The 15583-nt window shown below is 35.4% G+C and overlaps 1 protein-coding gene across 1 annotated transcript in view; it reads left to right on the top strand.

The window, feature by feature from the left end:
* Positions 1–950: 950 nt before the first annotated feature.
* LOC129258798 (dystrophin-like) overlaps positions 951–15583 on the top strand; it is a 31430-nt gene continuing 16797 nt past the window's right edge. The window contains exons 1-10 of the mRNA XM_064098672.1: positions 951–1103; positions 5584–5756; positions 7953–8109; positions 8720–8810; positions 9629–9783; positions 10644–10778; positions 11170–11395; positions 11996–12056; positions 12452–12588; positions 14835–15039. Coding sequence (XP_063954742.1) covers positions 966–1103; positions 5584–5756; positions 7953–8109; positions 8720–8810; positions 9629–9783; positions 10644–10778; positions 11170–11395; positions 11996–12056; positions 12452–12588; positions 14835–15039 — 1478 coding nt within the window. The 5' untranslated portion in view covers positions 951–965. The remainder of the gene's footprint in view (positions 1104–5583; positions 5757–7952; positions 8110–8719; positions 8811–9628; positions 9784–10643; positions 10779–11169; positions 11396–11995; positions 12057–12451; positions 12589–14834; positions 15040–15583) is intronic.

The raw sequence follows: 15583 nt of genomic DNA, 5'->3' as shown, positions 1-15583 counted from the left end.
AGGTCTAAGATTCATTCTATGGACTCTTCTGTATGAACTACTCCTCCAGTTGACCAGGAAACACTGGCTGTACCAAAACTTTGGATTCATCTATATTTAAAATATATTTTTAGGCATTTTTGGGCATCCATTGCCATGTCTTGCAGGGAGGCCGTTCAAGCAATATTGAAGGTATTGTATACTATTTTTGTAGCACTTATTTCATCTTTGAATTTTTAGGACATGTAGGATGCATTGGCAGATCTCCAGTTATCATTTATTATTTAGATTCTGGACCATTGGCAGATGTATTTGCTTTCTGAAGGAGGCCAAGAAACTTTTTTGATATTTTCAAGAACCAAGTAATGTATGGAGGTTTTCTGTATAATTCATAGGATTTACATCCATAACATCTAGCCAGACAAGATATCTGCAGAATTTGGTTCACTGGACCTGATCTTGTTAACACTGAGGGCCTACACTTTTAACAACAGCAACAACAACAGATGTTCAGGATGTAAGACATTAAGAAGTGAAAGACGTTTTCAAAAAGTTTGATGACGTTTCTTTTGTGCAAGAAGAGATTTTTTCTGGGTCTAAAGGTCTTTTTAGCTCACCAGCCCTACTTTGCTACATTCATGGACCTACCATAGAGATAGCTCTATGGACCTACTGCTACATGGTAGACCTCACATTGGACTACTCACCCTGTGGGAATTACAGCTTCTTTTTATTTCATGGGCTTTTTCCGTCCGATCCCCGAGCCCTTGTTTTGTAGGGTTTTTTGTTTGTTCTTGCTTGCTTTGGTTTGTCTTCGACTTTTGTTTGTGAATGCCGACTTTGCCAAATTTGTAGATCTTGGGAATGCATCATGGGAATGTTCTCACAATTCGTCAGGGTAACTGTTCATAAAACTGCAGCATTATCATAAAACACTTGCGAGTATGGTATTTAAACGTCCGATGGAACGTTGCCTCAAAGCACGAATGTCTGTGGACACCATCCTGCTGCTAATTACCAAAGCAGCGACAGTTCTCTTCTGGTTAGAACGCCACACCCGGAGGCGTGTCCAGACCGTTGTGATTAACTTCACTCTCAAAGAACTCTTGAGCAAGTTTGAAGAGGTAACTCAAGATTCATCTCGAAAATTCTTTAAGTAGTTGTACTGTTCTAACTGGAGGTAGCTTTATAAAGTTAATGAGCACGTGCAGCATGTTTCAATTCCTGTGCTGCCGGCAAAAGGATTTTAGAGCAATGGAAAATGTACTGTGTCCGCACAAAGTTAAAACCCGTCTACATGTAAATGACACACAGGAATGGGAATTGATGTACGTGAAAATGTTTTATTTTCTTCTGCTACCAAGCCAGGCAACCAAATGTTAGTAAGCAAATATTTTATTAGATGATATAACGATAAGTCAGAAACTTGTGTCTACAAAAAACTCTACATGTATTTTTGTATATGTAGTTTGCTGGATTGAATATATTTTATTGATTTGCACTGATTGTAAGATTATGATCATAATAGGGTTTTTTTATGTTTTGATTTATAGCCCTGTTTATACTAGATTTAGATTGCAATGGAAAGTTGATTTTGCCATGTCCAAGGAAAAATGATTTTGAATTATGACAAATGAATGTTCCTTTTGTAGACTGCATCCTTTCTGGAAGAAAAAAACTGTTTATTTCATGATGAAAAAGTCATTGATTTAGACGTACATGGCAAACTGATTTTTTTTATCAACGTGAATTTTTTGTTGTTGCAGTTTTAGATTGGAATCATAATATTATATCATTATGTTATATTGTATTTATATTCATGATGATGATTTTATTTACTATAATGAATAGCACATCCAATGGTAGTCAAAAGTTAGTGAACCCCACCAGAAAGTGAACACATTAAAATTCTGCCATGCTTTAGGTATTTAATTGTGAAGTCAGGTGATAAAATATTACATTCAATAAAGTTTGTTTCTCTGGGCTCGCCGAACATTTGGATTGTTGTCTACATTCAACATTCCGCATGAAGGAGTGCATTTTGTGATGGGGTTCACTAAATTTTGAGCAACACTGTACATGTAGGTAATCTAACGAGCTCCTACTAGTGCACTATATGCACACAAATACTAACTGATCTCTTTACACTGTATCACACGGCCTTCACCCTCAAAGAACTAAGATGCGCTAAAAATAAAATTGTATTTATTGTGCAATATGTGCACATATATACCAGGTAATCCATCGATGTGCACGATCGGGCACACTCCATCTCTCTCTGTTCTATTCAATAACATTATTTCCTTCTGATTTGTCACCTGTCACATAGATGAGATACAAACAGAAGAAACTGTACAATTGAAGTCCCTGAAAAAGCACAAAAGTTTTGTTATTGGGAATGCTTATTTACAAAAATGACAAAAATGCAAACATTGAAAATATTTAAGTAAGGAGAGGATGGTAAAGGGATAGAATTTAAGAAGATTATATTGGCCTGAATGAATCCATCAAGAAAGCACTAATATATCATCTGTTCACCCTAAAATAAACCTAAATGAACAGTTCATATTTTAAAATTTATTTTACGCTTGTGTATCTGTTTGTATCTTTATTTTTACTGTTAAGCGCTTAGAGATTGACTTATATCACTATAACACTATATATTTATTGTGAGATAACGATGTAAAAACGTTCAGAATTATAGATGTTGAGTGTTATCCTGTTGGAGACTGGAAAATAAGCCTACATGTTGTAGTCTAATCAGTCAGTCTCGAACAGGTTAATTAAAGTATGAACAAAATCAGAGGCAAACAATGTATGCATTTTATGTATGGAATTGCCTGAGGGGATAAAGCAATAAATATTATCACAGTTAGGAATCAAATAGAATTGCAGAATATGAAATGTATGCACCTTTCGCTTGTTTTGTGTGATTTTCAGTCACAGCCGCCTATCAATTCTTAAGTTTGTTGTGTAAAACCCTTCACTCAGTGAAAGTGGTTTGATTATGCAGGCTATTCAAAGTTCCTGACTTGGAAATGAGTTGTATTTGTGCTAGACTGCTAATCTTGTCTGAAGACCCACTTGTTGATCAAGGTTTCTATCAGTTTCTACTGCTATGCACTAAATTCTCTCCTCGACATTCCATTCCCCAAAACTGAATTCAAAAGAAAATCAAATTCTATAGATTCTTTTAAACAAGGTTACTAATTGGCCAAACATTTATTATAACAAAGTATCTTCTAGTATTCCTTCCTTTTTTTTTTGTTTTTTATGTTTATTTTATGGATTTCACTTGTATTTATGTATATATTATCATGTTTACGTTCTATTTTATGTTTGTAAAGGGGGAGGGCTTCGTTGTAAAGCAGTTTTATAACTGAACCAAACTATACCCTCCACCTTATTTTGTCATTTGTTATAAATAAAACATAATAAAATAAGTCAGGGTCTTGGACTACAGACTACCTATCACTTGTAACCCTGCACAATTTGCATTAATTTGTTAAAGGAGAATGAAACTCTTGGAGCAAGTTAGCTTTTGTGAAAGCAGAAAAATCAAAACATAAGATCAACAAAAGTTTGAGTTAAGTACGACTAGCAATAGAAGAGTTATGAGCATTTGAATGTCGAGATCACTAATGCTATGGAGATCCTCCCATTGGCAATGCGACCAAGATCTATGATGTCACAGATGAACAACTCTCCCCTTTTGGACACTGAAAATATACCCCCAAAACATCTTTTTGCTCATTCTAATCATATGACAAACGATTCATCAATTGATATAATGTTGTGAAACCTCTGTACTTGTCCTCTCATAAAGAGAACACCTCACCTTGTGATAGACTCTATAAAAGTGAGAATATAAGTGAAATAAGTACTAAAGTAATGAGGGAGTTGTACGTGTGTGACATCACAGATCTTGGTCGCATTGCCAATAGGAGGATCTACATGGCATTAGTGATCTCAATATTCAAATGCTCATAACTTTCTTATTATTCATTCAATCTTCCTCAAACTTTCAACAATATGTTTCTTTGATTTTTCTCTTTGATATGGATTCAGCTGGTTTCAAGGGTTTCATTCTCCTTTAAAATATATGCAAAAACAATTTAGGAAATATATTACGGAACATAAAAAAACATGTTGTGTAGGTCATGGACCTACTAGGTAGTACTTGTCTGGTAGGTCCATGTGTAGATATATACCCAGAATCTGTTTTTCACTCGTCATTCCATAGAATCATAGAATAGTTTGTATCTGAATAGTTAGTATCCTTGGAAATTAGGAGATATGCCTTGTGATCATCATGGCCACTCTGTTTAATAAACAGGCCTTTGACAATTCCTATTTTCATTTTTTTTCTCAAAGATCAGTAACAAGTTCCTCTTCTGACTTCCTCTTTGAAACTGGGGGCATTGCAAGCTGTACTCACCTAATTTTTCATGATGAAGTACATGTATATTTGTCAATACAGCGCACAGTAATGGGGTCAAGGATTCAAATTCTCAATTCAAGCATCATTTGAAAACTCTTGATAAGGGGTAAAGCTAGGAGCATTTTTCTGAATCACAAAAGAGTGAAATATAATGGCTTTGCTCAAATAATAGCAATGGAAATCAATGATTTTTATCTCAGTCAACTGTGGGAGGGTTTCTCACATTTATAGGGTTTTTTTTTTTTCAAAATGTCAGTAGTTTTTAAAAGAAATTATTTTGATAATTACCAATCACAGGAGATACATTGAGTATCAGTTTGAAATTGCTCTGACCCAATTTTTGTTATGGTACAACGTTCTATTGTAAAACATTTCTTTATACATATTTTTTTTTACAATATTTTGTAAGCATTCAAATAACTGTTTACATAGCAACAAATTTATTTTATTTCACCTTTTTTATGTCTGTATGTTATGTGATTTGAGAGCATGAACTGAGTTTGTTGATTGAGTATTTGTGTGTGGACCAAGTTTTAAGAGTTGCACGGGTCTATCTTTAAAAATCTTGAATATAGTGTAGGTGTGAGTGTACAACACTGGGTATGTGGGTGTGGGTTTGTGCACGTCTGTTGAAAGGCCCTTCATGAATTATTGGAACAAGGGCTGTATTTACGTTTGTGATATATATGATGATTTTGAAAAGTCTTTGTTTGCTTTTTAGTAAATTAACAGACAAATAATTTTTTTTCTGGGGGATGAAATAGATACATTAATTGTTGTTATTGAGATAAAACTGTAAACCAAATTTTTATTGGAAGAAATTTTTGTTTTTCAAATAATCATTTGAGTTTAACTGACTCATATATCTCTTTATTTCTATGTAAATACTAAAAGGAGGTTAAATTAATGTTTAGATTTACTCTTGATTCTTTATTGTATTTCAAAAGAAAATGCCCTTCTTGACTCTAGTTAAACAAAATTAAATGTAAGCTTGTACTTGTTATCTGTGCCCGTGCTCTTTAAATCAACTTAAATGAAAAATTCTATCAATGTGTAAAAGGAAATGATTTGGCAAAATCAGGCATGACTGTATTCGTCCTGATGTCTTCATCGTTAATTAAATTGCATATTTTCTTTTATATTGCATATTTTTGTTCTCTCAGGATCTCCAAGCCGAGATTGAAGCCCACCATAGCATCCTATCGTCCCTCAATCAGAGTGGAGTGAAAGCCGTCCAGGATGCGGACAGCTCGGAGGAATCCCAGACGATTCAGAAGAGACTAGACGGTGTCAATCACAGATGGACCAAGGTACAGGATAGATCCGCTGAAATTAGGTGGGTATTTTATCAATAATATTAACAAAAATAATAATAATAAATATAATAATAATAATAATGATAATAATAATTATAATAATGCTAATTACAAATATGATAGTAATAATATTAATAATTATGATAATGATAATGAGGATTATAATTATAATAGTAATGATAATAATAATGATAATAATAATAATAATAATGGCTACTTATACCGTGCACAGGTACACCTTTCGGTGCTCATGGCGCTTCAAGAAAAATAAACACACACACACAAGCAATAATAGAAAACGATAAAGAATAGAATTTTGAATTCTCCTGAATAAACACACTATTAAACTGTTAATGGGAGATCAAACAAGTTTTCAGTTGGGACTTGGATGTTTCTGTTGACAAAATTTGGCGTAATTGGACAGGCAATATTATTATGGGCATTTGTGGAGAGAACCAAAGAGATGACGTCACAAAACATCTACTACCCAGACTTGGTGGGAATCCGTCCATGGGGGCCTTAGATATGACCTCATGAATGCATGAATTAGCCTCATTAAAGTCGATGTATTATTGGCCTGGTTTCTATCATTAAGAACCAGGCCAACATTGACTTCAATGGGGCTAAGTATGTATTCTAAGGGTGCGTTTATCCGCCACTTTTTTACCCTAGAATCATGATTCAAATCATGATTCTGCAGAATCACGATTGCGTTAAGTCGAAAATGAATATAATCATGATTAGAATCACAAACATGAAACACAAAAAAAGGGGCGTTTGGAAAGACGTTTCTGCAGAATCACGTACGAAAATGTTCGAATAAACGATATCGTGATTACAATCATGATTCTATGACGTTATTGTGTCGGGCTACTTTAGGTTTGACTCTTGCCAAGCTCAAGACGCGCTATGCTCAGTGTATTTATACATTATATGATATGCATGCATTCTGTGTTGGGCATCGCATCGTCCACTTCTTTTCATCTTTTTTTTGGTCATGTCTTCAACTTCAAGTGAACTAGTAAATGAACTAACTGAACAGACAATGATATCAATTGTTGTTGAGTTAACAAGTGTCAATATGAAATTGGATCTACGCTAAAATTTACATCCGAACACAATTTTCGATAAACCGACAAGAAGAATAATAAGTAAACAAATTGTGGTATAATGGACTGAATTCGGAAGGTACAGGATTGAGTTTTCGAGAGCCAAAACACGTGCGAAAAAAGTTGACCTAACTTCCTCTGTCAAACTGCGCACTGTGATGCGCACTGGATCGGTCCGAATCCGAGGAAAAACAGCTTTAAAATGAAGGTCGTCTGAACGCTGATTCTGTGGTATTGTGATTCATGTTTGTGTTTTGAATCATGATTCAAATCATGATTCAAATCATAATTCTGGCTTGAGGTCGCATAAACGCAGCCTAAGAGAACTCTGACTGTACAACGATTTGTTTTGCAGGTTCTACCTAGTCTGCAGGCACAGACCCTGATTGAAACTTTGATCAACAAGTGTATCTCCATACAAAGACTAGCTAGCATATACAAAACTTGCTGTTTCAATTCAGGAGGCCTTTAGTACACAAGGCATGAGTAGGCTGGAATTCAGACCCTTAACTCGAATGAAGGGTTTGCACAGCAGACTAGAACTACTCATACGATATGCTAACTAAGAAAACACAAAATGTTTAAATGTTCAAAAAACATTTTTAAAAACCTTCTGATGTTCTGACAGTGTATTTAGTTGGCTTGGAAGCTGCATGTAGACTGCAGGCACAGACTGATATTTGACACTTAACCAAGTATATCATGTCTAGAGTGAAGACTAGATGCCAAACTCTCTGTCAAATAAAAGACCAACCGCATTACATGTACATCTTGAATCTAGTCTCACTACTTCAGACTCTGCATTACGCACTATGCAAATTCAAATAAAACCAACAAAGGTCTATGCCTGCAGACTATGTGTACATGGAAGGCGATGTCATCTGCAAATTTCCATTGAACCTCAGTAAAAGCAGTCTTCTACCGAAGAAGTAGAAAGGTTGGGAAAGCAATGATAATGAGGTCCTTCAAATTCAGACTCGCATGTTTGTGAAGTATTTGCTTAGTGTTGTGTAACCCAAAGAGCGACTATAAAATGCCTCGGAATGCATTTAGAGCCAGTGAAAATAGAGATATTCAAACCTTTTTTTTTGCCTCCATCCACATCAGGAAACGTCTTGAAGCAAACGCTGAGGAGTGGAACAGCCTCGTGAGGGCGACAGACGATCTGGTCAGGTGGATAAGACTGAAAGACGACGATCTAGTAAAGCGGCAGCCGGTGGGAGGAGATTATAACTCCATTCAGCAACAGATCTCTGATCACAAGGTATGCCATGTTGTCGTCTTGATAATAAAACAGAAAGAAAGAGAGAGTATTCTGTAAATTATTTCATTTATTTAAAATAAAAGGAGTGCACACCTAGTTACCAAGAATGCATATAGTATTTCCATTTATTTGAATACAGGATGAAAGATCTCTGACAATTAAATGTCTTGCTCACGGGCATAGGTGCCGTGCCAGGGGATTGAACCCCGGACTTTCAAATGTCTATTCAAGCGCCATAGACCACTCGGCCTCGGCACCTCCACAAAACAAAATTACAGTAAACATTTTTTATTACTAAAATTCCTAAAATTATTAATCAACCACCTTCACTGACTTATCATTGACTTATGAATGTGAATTACTGTACCATGTAAAATAAAAAGAATATTACACACGTTTACAAATTGATTTCTAAACAATCTTGTGATTATTCTTGGATGCCAATAAGGTTAAAGCCTGTCTTTAGTTTTTGTGAAACCTCCATAATATGGCTATCACCTATTCTAAAATACTAGATTATATGAATGTGTATGCCTTACAAAAGAGGACTTGAGAGTAAAATGTCTTCCCCAAATGTTTACAGTATTTGTTATTGGCATTTCATCCTCAGGCGTATAGGCAGCAGCTTGAGGAGAAGCAATCATCCGTTGAACGGAACCTACAAATGGGTAGCCTTTATCTTGCCGAACAGAGAGATTTGGGTAAGTTATTTGAAATATATCACACAATAAAATACATACATGTATATATTCTGAAAATCTGTGAAATTGAAAAGATGCTATAAAAGAAAAAATACATAATATATCAGAGAAGCGGGTAAATTAAATTTTAAAAAAATTGGGCAACAAATAATGTTTTCAATTCCAAAAAGTTGCATTCTCAAAATTGATTGGATTTTCAAATTGGCCATATGATTAATGTTCTGATGTACGACAGCTCCTACATTTGCTCAAGTACACAGGATGATTCAAAATATGTCAGCTTTGTTAAAAGTTCTATTCTGAATGATACATGTAAGTTTCTTTCATGAGGACCTAATTGTTATGTGATATTTCAGTTACAGCCCCACAGATAAAATACATTTGTGTAGCATACCTTATGTGGGATAATGTAAGAATGATCTTAACTTCCGTGGTTGCCGTCAAAATTGAGGTTTAAGTCTAGCCACCGTGATTTCTCCTTTTCAAACGTGATCTAAACTGGAAATTCCATTTGTCATAGATTATACACAGCAAAATTTTGAATTCCTTTTTGCAAATGTAAAGTCAATTTAATTTTCTCATGAAAAGTAAAGAGCTAAACTGGATTTTCCATGTGGATTTACCAGTAAATGGAAAATCACTGTCCCTAAAAAGTCCCTCCCTGAAAAAAAAATTGAATTTGAACTCAATACTATAAATGATTGTACTACGGTTATGAATTAAGTTCTTCATTAATGTCTCAAATAGAACATGATCTTATAATTTATCCTATTCCCTTTTCTGATAATTTATTTCTTCTAATTTTTGATTCACTGTAGATTTGCTGTCAGAGAATGCTGTAAGTGGCCCGGAGGCCGAGGCTCATAACATCGTTCATAAACTGAAAGACAGCGTGACCGATCTTCAAGACAGCTGGAACAAACTCAATATCAAGTCGGAAAATTGGCAACATAAACTAGACGAGATGTCGACCGTAAGTTTAGCTTAACCTCAGATGAATGCAAAAGTTGTGAGCGTTGTGGTGTAGTGGTTCCGTATCTTGCCCTCAATCGGAGGGTCAGGGGTTCAAATCCCACCATGGTGTGATAAGCATCCTTTGGCAAGACATTTATCTTCATTTGTTACTATCCGCCCATTGTTTAATGAGTACTCTGTCTAATATATAAAAGCCAAAATAGTGTCTCAAGTAATATATACTTCATTTGGTCTTGTGTATCTATCAATTAGACAGATGCCACTCGATGAATAAAAACACACCTTGTAGGTGAAGGTCGATACTGAACATACATTTCTCCGCTATATCTGTTGCTACAGTGCTCCCCATGAAGTGGAGAATGTGCATTGGCTAATGTCAGAATCCATTGACATCAGTGATGATATGTTTGTATTGTGCTTATAATCTTATTTTGTGTTTTACAAAAAGTTGATACGTGTTTGAATTCACCATTCATTACTCTTTGTATATTGATGAAATTTGACTTCTAAAGAATCGTTCGTATCATAGATATTTGAAATGTTGTTTTGCAATAGAATAATGGAACTGACATGAATTCATATCAAATATGCTTTAGCTGCCACCTGACTATAAGGACCGAAGTTTTCACCATTGAAACTTGTATTGTAGCAACCTGTTCCTAAAAGTCACAAGTTGATAAAGCATTTCTTGTTGTCCTTGGATGGTCTTTTTGAACTGTGTTCACTGTATCTATGTTTTTTATTCTCCTTCTCCTCTTTTTCTTTTTTTTTATCCTCCTCATTTTTCTTTTCATTTTTATCATTCGTCTTCTTATTCTTCATCTTCTAATTATCATATTACCCTTTCCCGTATCTCAGAAAATGTTAGCCTTGCATCAAGCCATGGACAAGCTTAGTGCTCGTCTTCATGAGGCCGAAGCTACGAGATCAAGATGGCTACCAGTGGGTGACCTTATCATCGATAGCCTACCTCAGCATCTAGCTGAACTTAAGGTATGTCTCCTTTTCTTCTTCTTCTTTGTCTTGTTCTTCTTCTCCTTTCTCTTTTTCTTCCTCCTCCTGCTACTCATCATCTTCTTCTTCTCCTCCTTCTCCTCCTTTTCTTTCTCCTTCTCCTCCTCCTTCTCCTTCTTCTTCCTCTTCCTATTCTTTGTCTTCTTTTTCTCCTCATCTTGCTCTTCCTCCTTTTATTCTCATTTTTCCCCCTTTGTCTTCTTATTTTTCATCTTCTGATGATTAGCAGATTTATTATTCTCTTCATAATTCGTAAAAGAATCCAATCGCAACTAAACGTGTGGAATGATTGTTTTGATTCTTTTCAATATGAAAATTTCATTATTTTGTTTCTCTCCTAAACATCCAACCTCCTCGATCCTATCATCAGAGCTTCCAGGATTACTACAGTCCAATCCACGATGACTTGGAGAAGGTGACCCAGATGGCTGGCCACTTTCCTGCTCAGCAGGTCAGTCTCAGTACTGTTAACCAGGGAAGGCTTGAGGACATTGTTCGAAGATGGAAAACCTTGCAGCTGGCCATCGACGAGAGGGCTAGGTTACTCCACGAGGCTCTGAGAGACTTTGGGCCGCAATCGCAACACTTCCTTAGAGGTATGTGAAGATGGTCCAGGGATCGTTTCATAATGACTTCAAACTATGGTAGCTGCGCAATTAACTGTAACCACAATTGAAACCTTGATTGTGATTGGCTGCTGAGCCCTGCTACCATGGTAGTTACCATAATGGCAAAGTTGCAATAGTTGTGACTCTTTATGAAACGGGTCCCAGATCGCAGATGTTTAACTTTGGATTTATCGAACTGGGGGAAAGTATGAACAAATCAATATTATTTGTTATGTATAATCTGGCAAATTGTAAAGGTTACAGCCTTTTTCGGGGGAAAAAAGCCATAACACCAATTATAATCTTGATCCCCTCTCTTTCTTCTCCCAGCCCCTCTTCCTTCCATGGTATTGTATATGAGTCTACAGGCGTATCCCGCCACTACTTACTGTTTTTAGGGACTTCTGCATTCTTCTGTAAATAAACATTTATCATTTGTATATTATTAAAAAACGATTGATTTTGTATGAATTTATAATATAACAGAAGATATTTGTGAAATGGATGAATGAATGAATGAATGAATGAATGAATGAATAAATAAATGATTGATTTTTATCACCCTTTCTAACAAATTTTTTTTTACAGCTTCTGTGCAACATCCATGGGAAAGGGCAGTAGCAGCAAATAAGGTGCCATATTTTATCAAGTGAGTATTAGGAGTTACTATGATTGCTTATTTTTTGACATTCATCTTTTTATATCCACCTTTTTTACATTTAGTAGTTGATGTGTGACATTGACTCTCATTTGCATATAAATTGAAACTTTAAAATGAAAGACTAAATAAGCAATAAATAAATAGATAGATAGATAAGTGAATAAATAAATAAATGCATAAAAACAATGATATTAAAAAATTTTAAATAAAAAAAGAAAAATTCATCCAAGTTTTATGAAATTTTCAGCAATATACTTGTTAATCTTTCTCTATGTATTCAAGTGAACTTTAAGTTCGATATGACTTGACCTTTTAAGGTGTAAATATGAATTTTATTCCTAGGATGTTTAAATTTTTTTCACTTCTTGTTTGTCAACTAACAGCCATGGTACGGAGACTACCCACTGGGATCACCCTCGTATGACGGAGCTCTTTCACTCGCTCTCAGACCTCAATGCTGTCAAGTTCTCAGCGTACAGGACAGGCATGAAGCTAAGAAGGTTACAAAAATCATTGTGCTGTAAGTATCTCATTTAGTAAATTGCTAACAGTGCTATGCCAGCTTCGTCTACTTTCCATTTGGTCTCATCCCAAACGATCTAATCCTAGATCATCTACTAACAGTTTGTCTACTAACAATTCCAGTTAAACCCCCATTCCACAGAGAGCAAGACATGAGAGACCACTGTAAGACCATGAAAATTGTGTGATCTTTCAAAGGTCTTTCAATGAACTTTCAAAGATCTCCGAGGTCTTTCATGATTCCTGATGGATCTTTCAGTGGTCTTTGTGGTCCTCGTGTTTCCCAAAACTTTTTGTAACGGTTCAAAACAGTCTTTCAGCATTCTTTTGGGTAAATGGTCTTTTGGTGGCCTTTCAGCGGTCTTTTGATGAACTTTCAAAGTTCTTATTAGTCTTTCCGTAAAATATCTTGTCTGTTAAATCTTTCCCGTAAATATCTTGAGAGACTGTCTGAAGGTCATGGAAAGACTAATAAGAACTTTGAAAGTTCATCGAAAGACTGTTGAAAGACTGCTGAAAGACCACCAAAAGACTATTTTCTTGAAAGACCGCTGAAAGACTGTTTTGAACCGTTTCAAAAAGTTTTGGGACTCACGAGGACCACAAAGATCATTGAAAGATCCATCAGGAATCGTGAAAGACCCCAGAGATCTTTGAAAGTTTGTTGAAGGACCCTTGAAAGATCATGCAAGTTTCATGGTCTTACAGAGGTCTTGCTCTCTGTGGAGTGGGGGTTTAACCCTAAGAAGACTGGGGGGGCTGATTCAGCCCCCCCCCCCTCGACATTTTTTTTGCGATAAATCCGCTGCTTGAAAACTTTTTACTTTCAAGTCTCGCGCAACTTTTGAGACTAAAATTGTGACCCCCGGATACACGGTTCCGAAATTATGCAGCATTTCGTAAATGCATGCAGACCCAAAATTACTCATAAACGTGAATTTGTGTACAAATCCAATGCAAATAGTGTTTTAAGCCAAAATTCATAAATGTATCATTATTTTTCCTTTTACTGCTTAAAATCAATTAATTTTATCTTTTTTATGGTCAAAATAAAGTCCCCAACAATTTCCATTGACAAAACAGTAAAAAAAAAAAAGTCGAAAAACAATAGAATACATAAGAAAATAAATGTGATGTTGAAATTTTTGAAAACTAAATTTGATCAGATGCCTATCTAGAGTATGTGAAACAAAAATTTGCATTTTAGGGGCATTATTTTATTAATTAGGGTAAACTTATGATTTTACGCATAAATTAGCATACTTAATGAGCAATGAGATTTTTCGCAGAATTTGATATTATAGTTTTGTAGATAATGCCATGGGTAACGCGCGTGCCTATTTTTGTCGCGATCGCGTGATCGACGGCCGAGATCATAAGGGGGGGCTGAATCAGCCCCCCCCCCCTCCCCCCCCCGTCTTAGACGTCGAAATAGCCCAGTCTATTTAGGGTTAAATTTGTCTTATTTCCAGATAGGCTTTTATTTAATATCCACTTGTTCTGACATCACTTAGGCTATTATGTTTATGAATCAAATTCTCAATTGTCGAAGTGCAGGTTAATGAGTAGACAGAGACCTGGCGGGTCAAGTCAGTGTCGTCACGCAACAAATTGCCCCGCAAGTCTATTGTCTGCACAGGATATTTCTGGCGCCTGTGGGTTAAGTCGTTAATGAAGTTGAGGTTAATACTGTGAAAATTGACAGTTGGGATATGTGTATATATCTATATCCTTTTTCATCATGGATATCTTTCATTGTATTTTTATTTTTATTTATTTTATTTCCAGGCAAAAGACAATAAGAATATATACAAGAGGAATAAATTACCACCGACTAGTGCCTGAGGATGACTAAAAGAAAAACTAGTTTCTGTTATGAAGCTCTCCTCACTAGTCGGGGTTTACAAATATACAAAATAAAATCAGATAAAATGGCAATATATGTTTAGATGCATTACTTAATAAAACAAAGAACCTAATAATAAAGAGTGTTTGTTTCCATGTGCAATTATAATATCCAGTCAATATGAAGTGTTAATGTATTTAAATAAACAACTTAATGTTATTATCAGATAGTCAAGCCTATGGAGATGGAGTTGCGTATATTGTGAGAACTTCAATGTTACATAAGCAGAGAATAAGCAATATAGTCGAACGTGACAACAATGATCATGCTAAAAAATTGTATGATTTATGTTTCAATTTGACCTCACACCGATGACCTTTGACCTCTTGACCTTGCAGTATACCTCTTGAATCTGGCGAGTGCCGACTCAATCTTCACCCAACACGAGCTGGTAACCGGCAACGACCGAACCCTCGATGTAACGGAGATAATCAATTGCCTAGCGACGGTTTACGAGAACCTGGCGATGGATCACCCGGGGATGGTTAACGTACCTCAGTGTGTTGATATGTGCCTCAATTGGTTACTCAATGTGTATGACACGTAAGTAGATTAGCTAATCTCTGCCACTCAATATCTATGACATTTAACTAGATTAGCTAATCTCTTTTACTCAATGTCTATGAAATGTAAGTAGATTAGCTAATTTGTAAAGCGCTGTGATTCAATCATTGTGAAGAGCGCTATATAAATACTTATAATGTTTTGTATTGTACTCAATGTCAGTAGATTAGCTAATTTTTGTTACTCGATGTCTATGAAACGTAATTAGATTAGCTAATCTCTGTTACTAAATGTCTATGGAACATAAGTAGATTAGCTAATATCGGTTACTCAATGTCTATGATACGTAAGCTAATCTATGTTTTTTATGTCTATGACACGTTAGTAGATAAGCTAATTTTTTAGGCTAAATCAGATTATCAATGATTTGTATTCTCATCAGCTATTGTTGAAATCTGATCATTTTTAGATTCAAATTCTCATTGTTAATAAGCAATTAAATGCAGTTGTTATTTGTCAAGATTTGATTAGAATTATAACTTTAGAAAGCGGAGTCCCATTTTGTTAGATATAAGAAAAAAAT

Source organism: Lytechinus pictus, chromosome 4 (genome assembly GCF_037042905.1).
Source record: "Lytechinus pictus isolate F3 Inbred chromosome 4, Lp3.0, whole genome shotgun sequence".
NCBI classification, from domain to species: Eukaryota; Metazoa; Echinodermata; class Echinoidea; order Temnopleuroida; family Toxopneustidae; genus Lytechinus; species Lytechinus pictus.
This window is presented reverse-complemented; position numbering and strand designations above follow the sequence as displayed.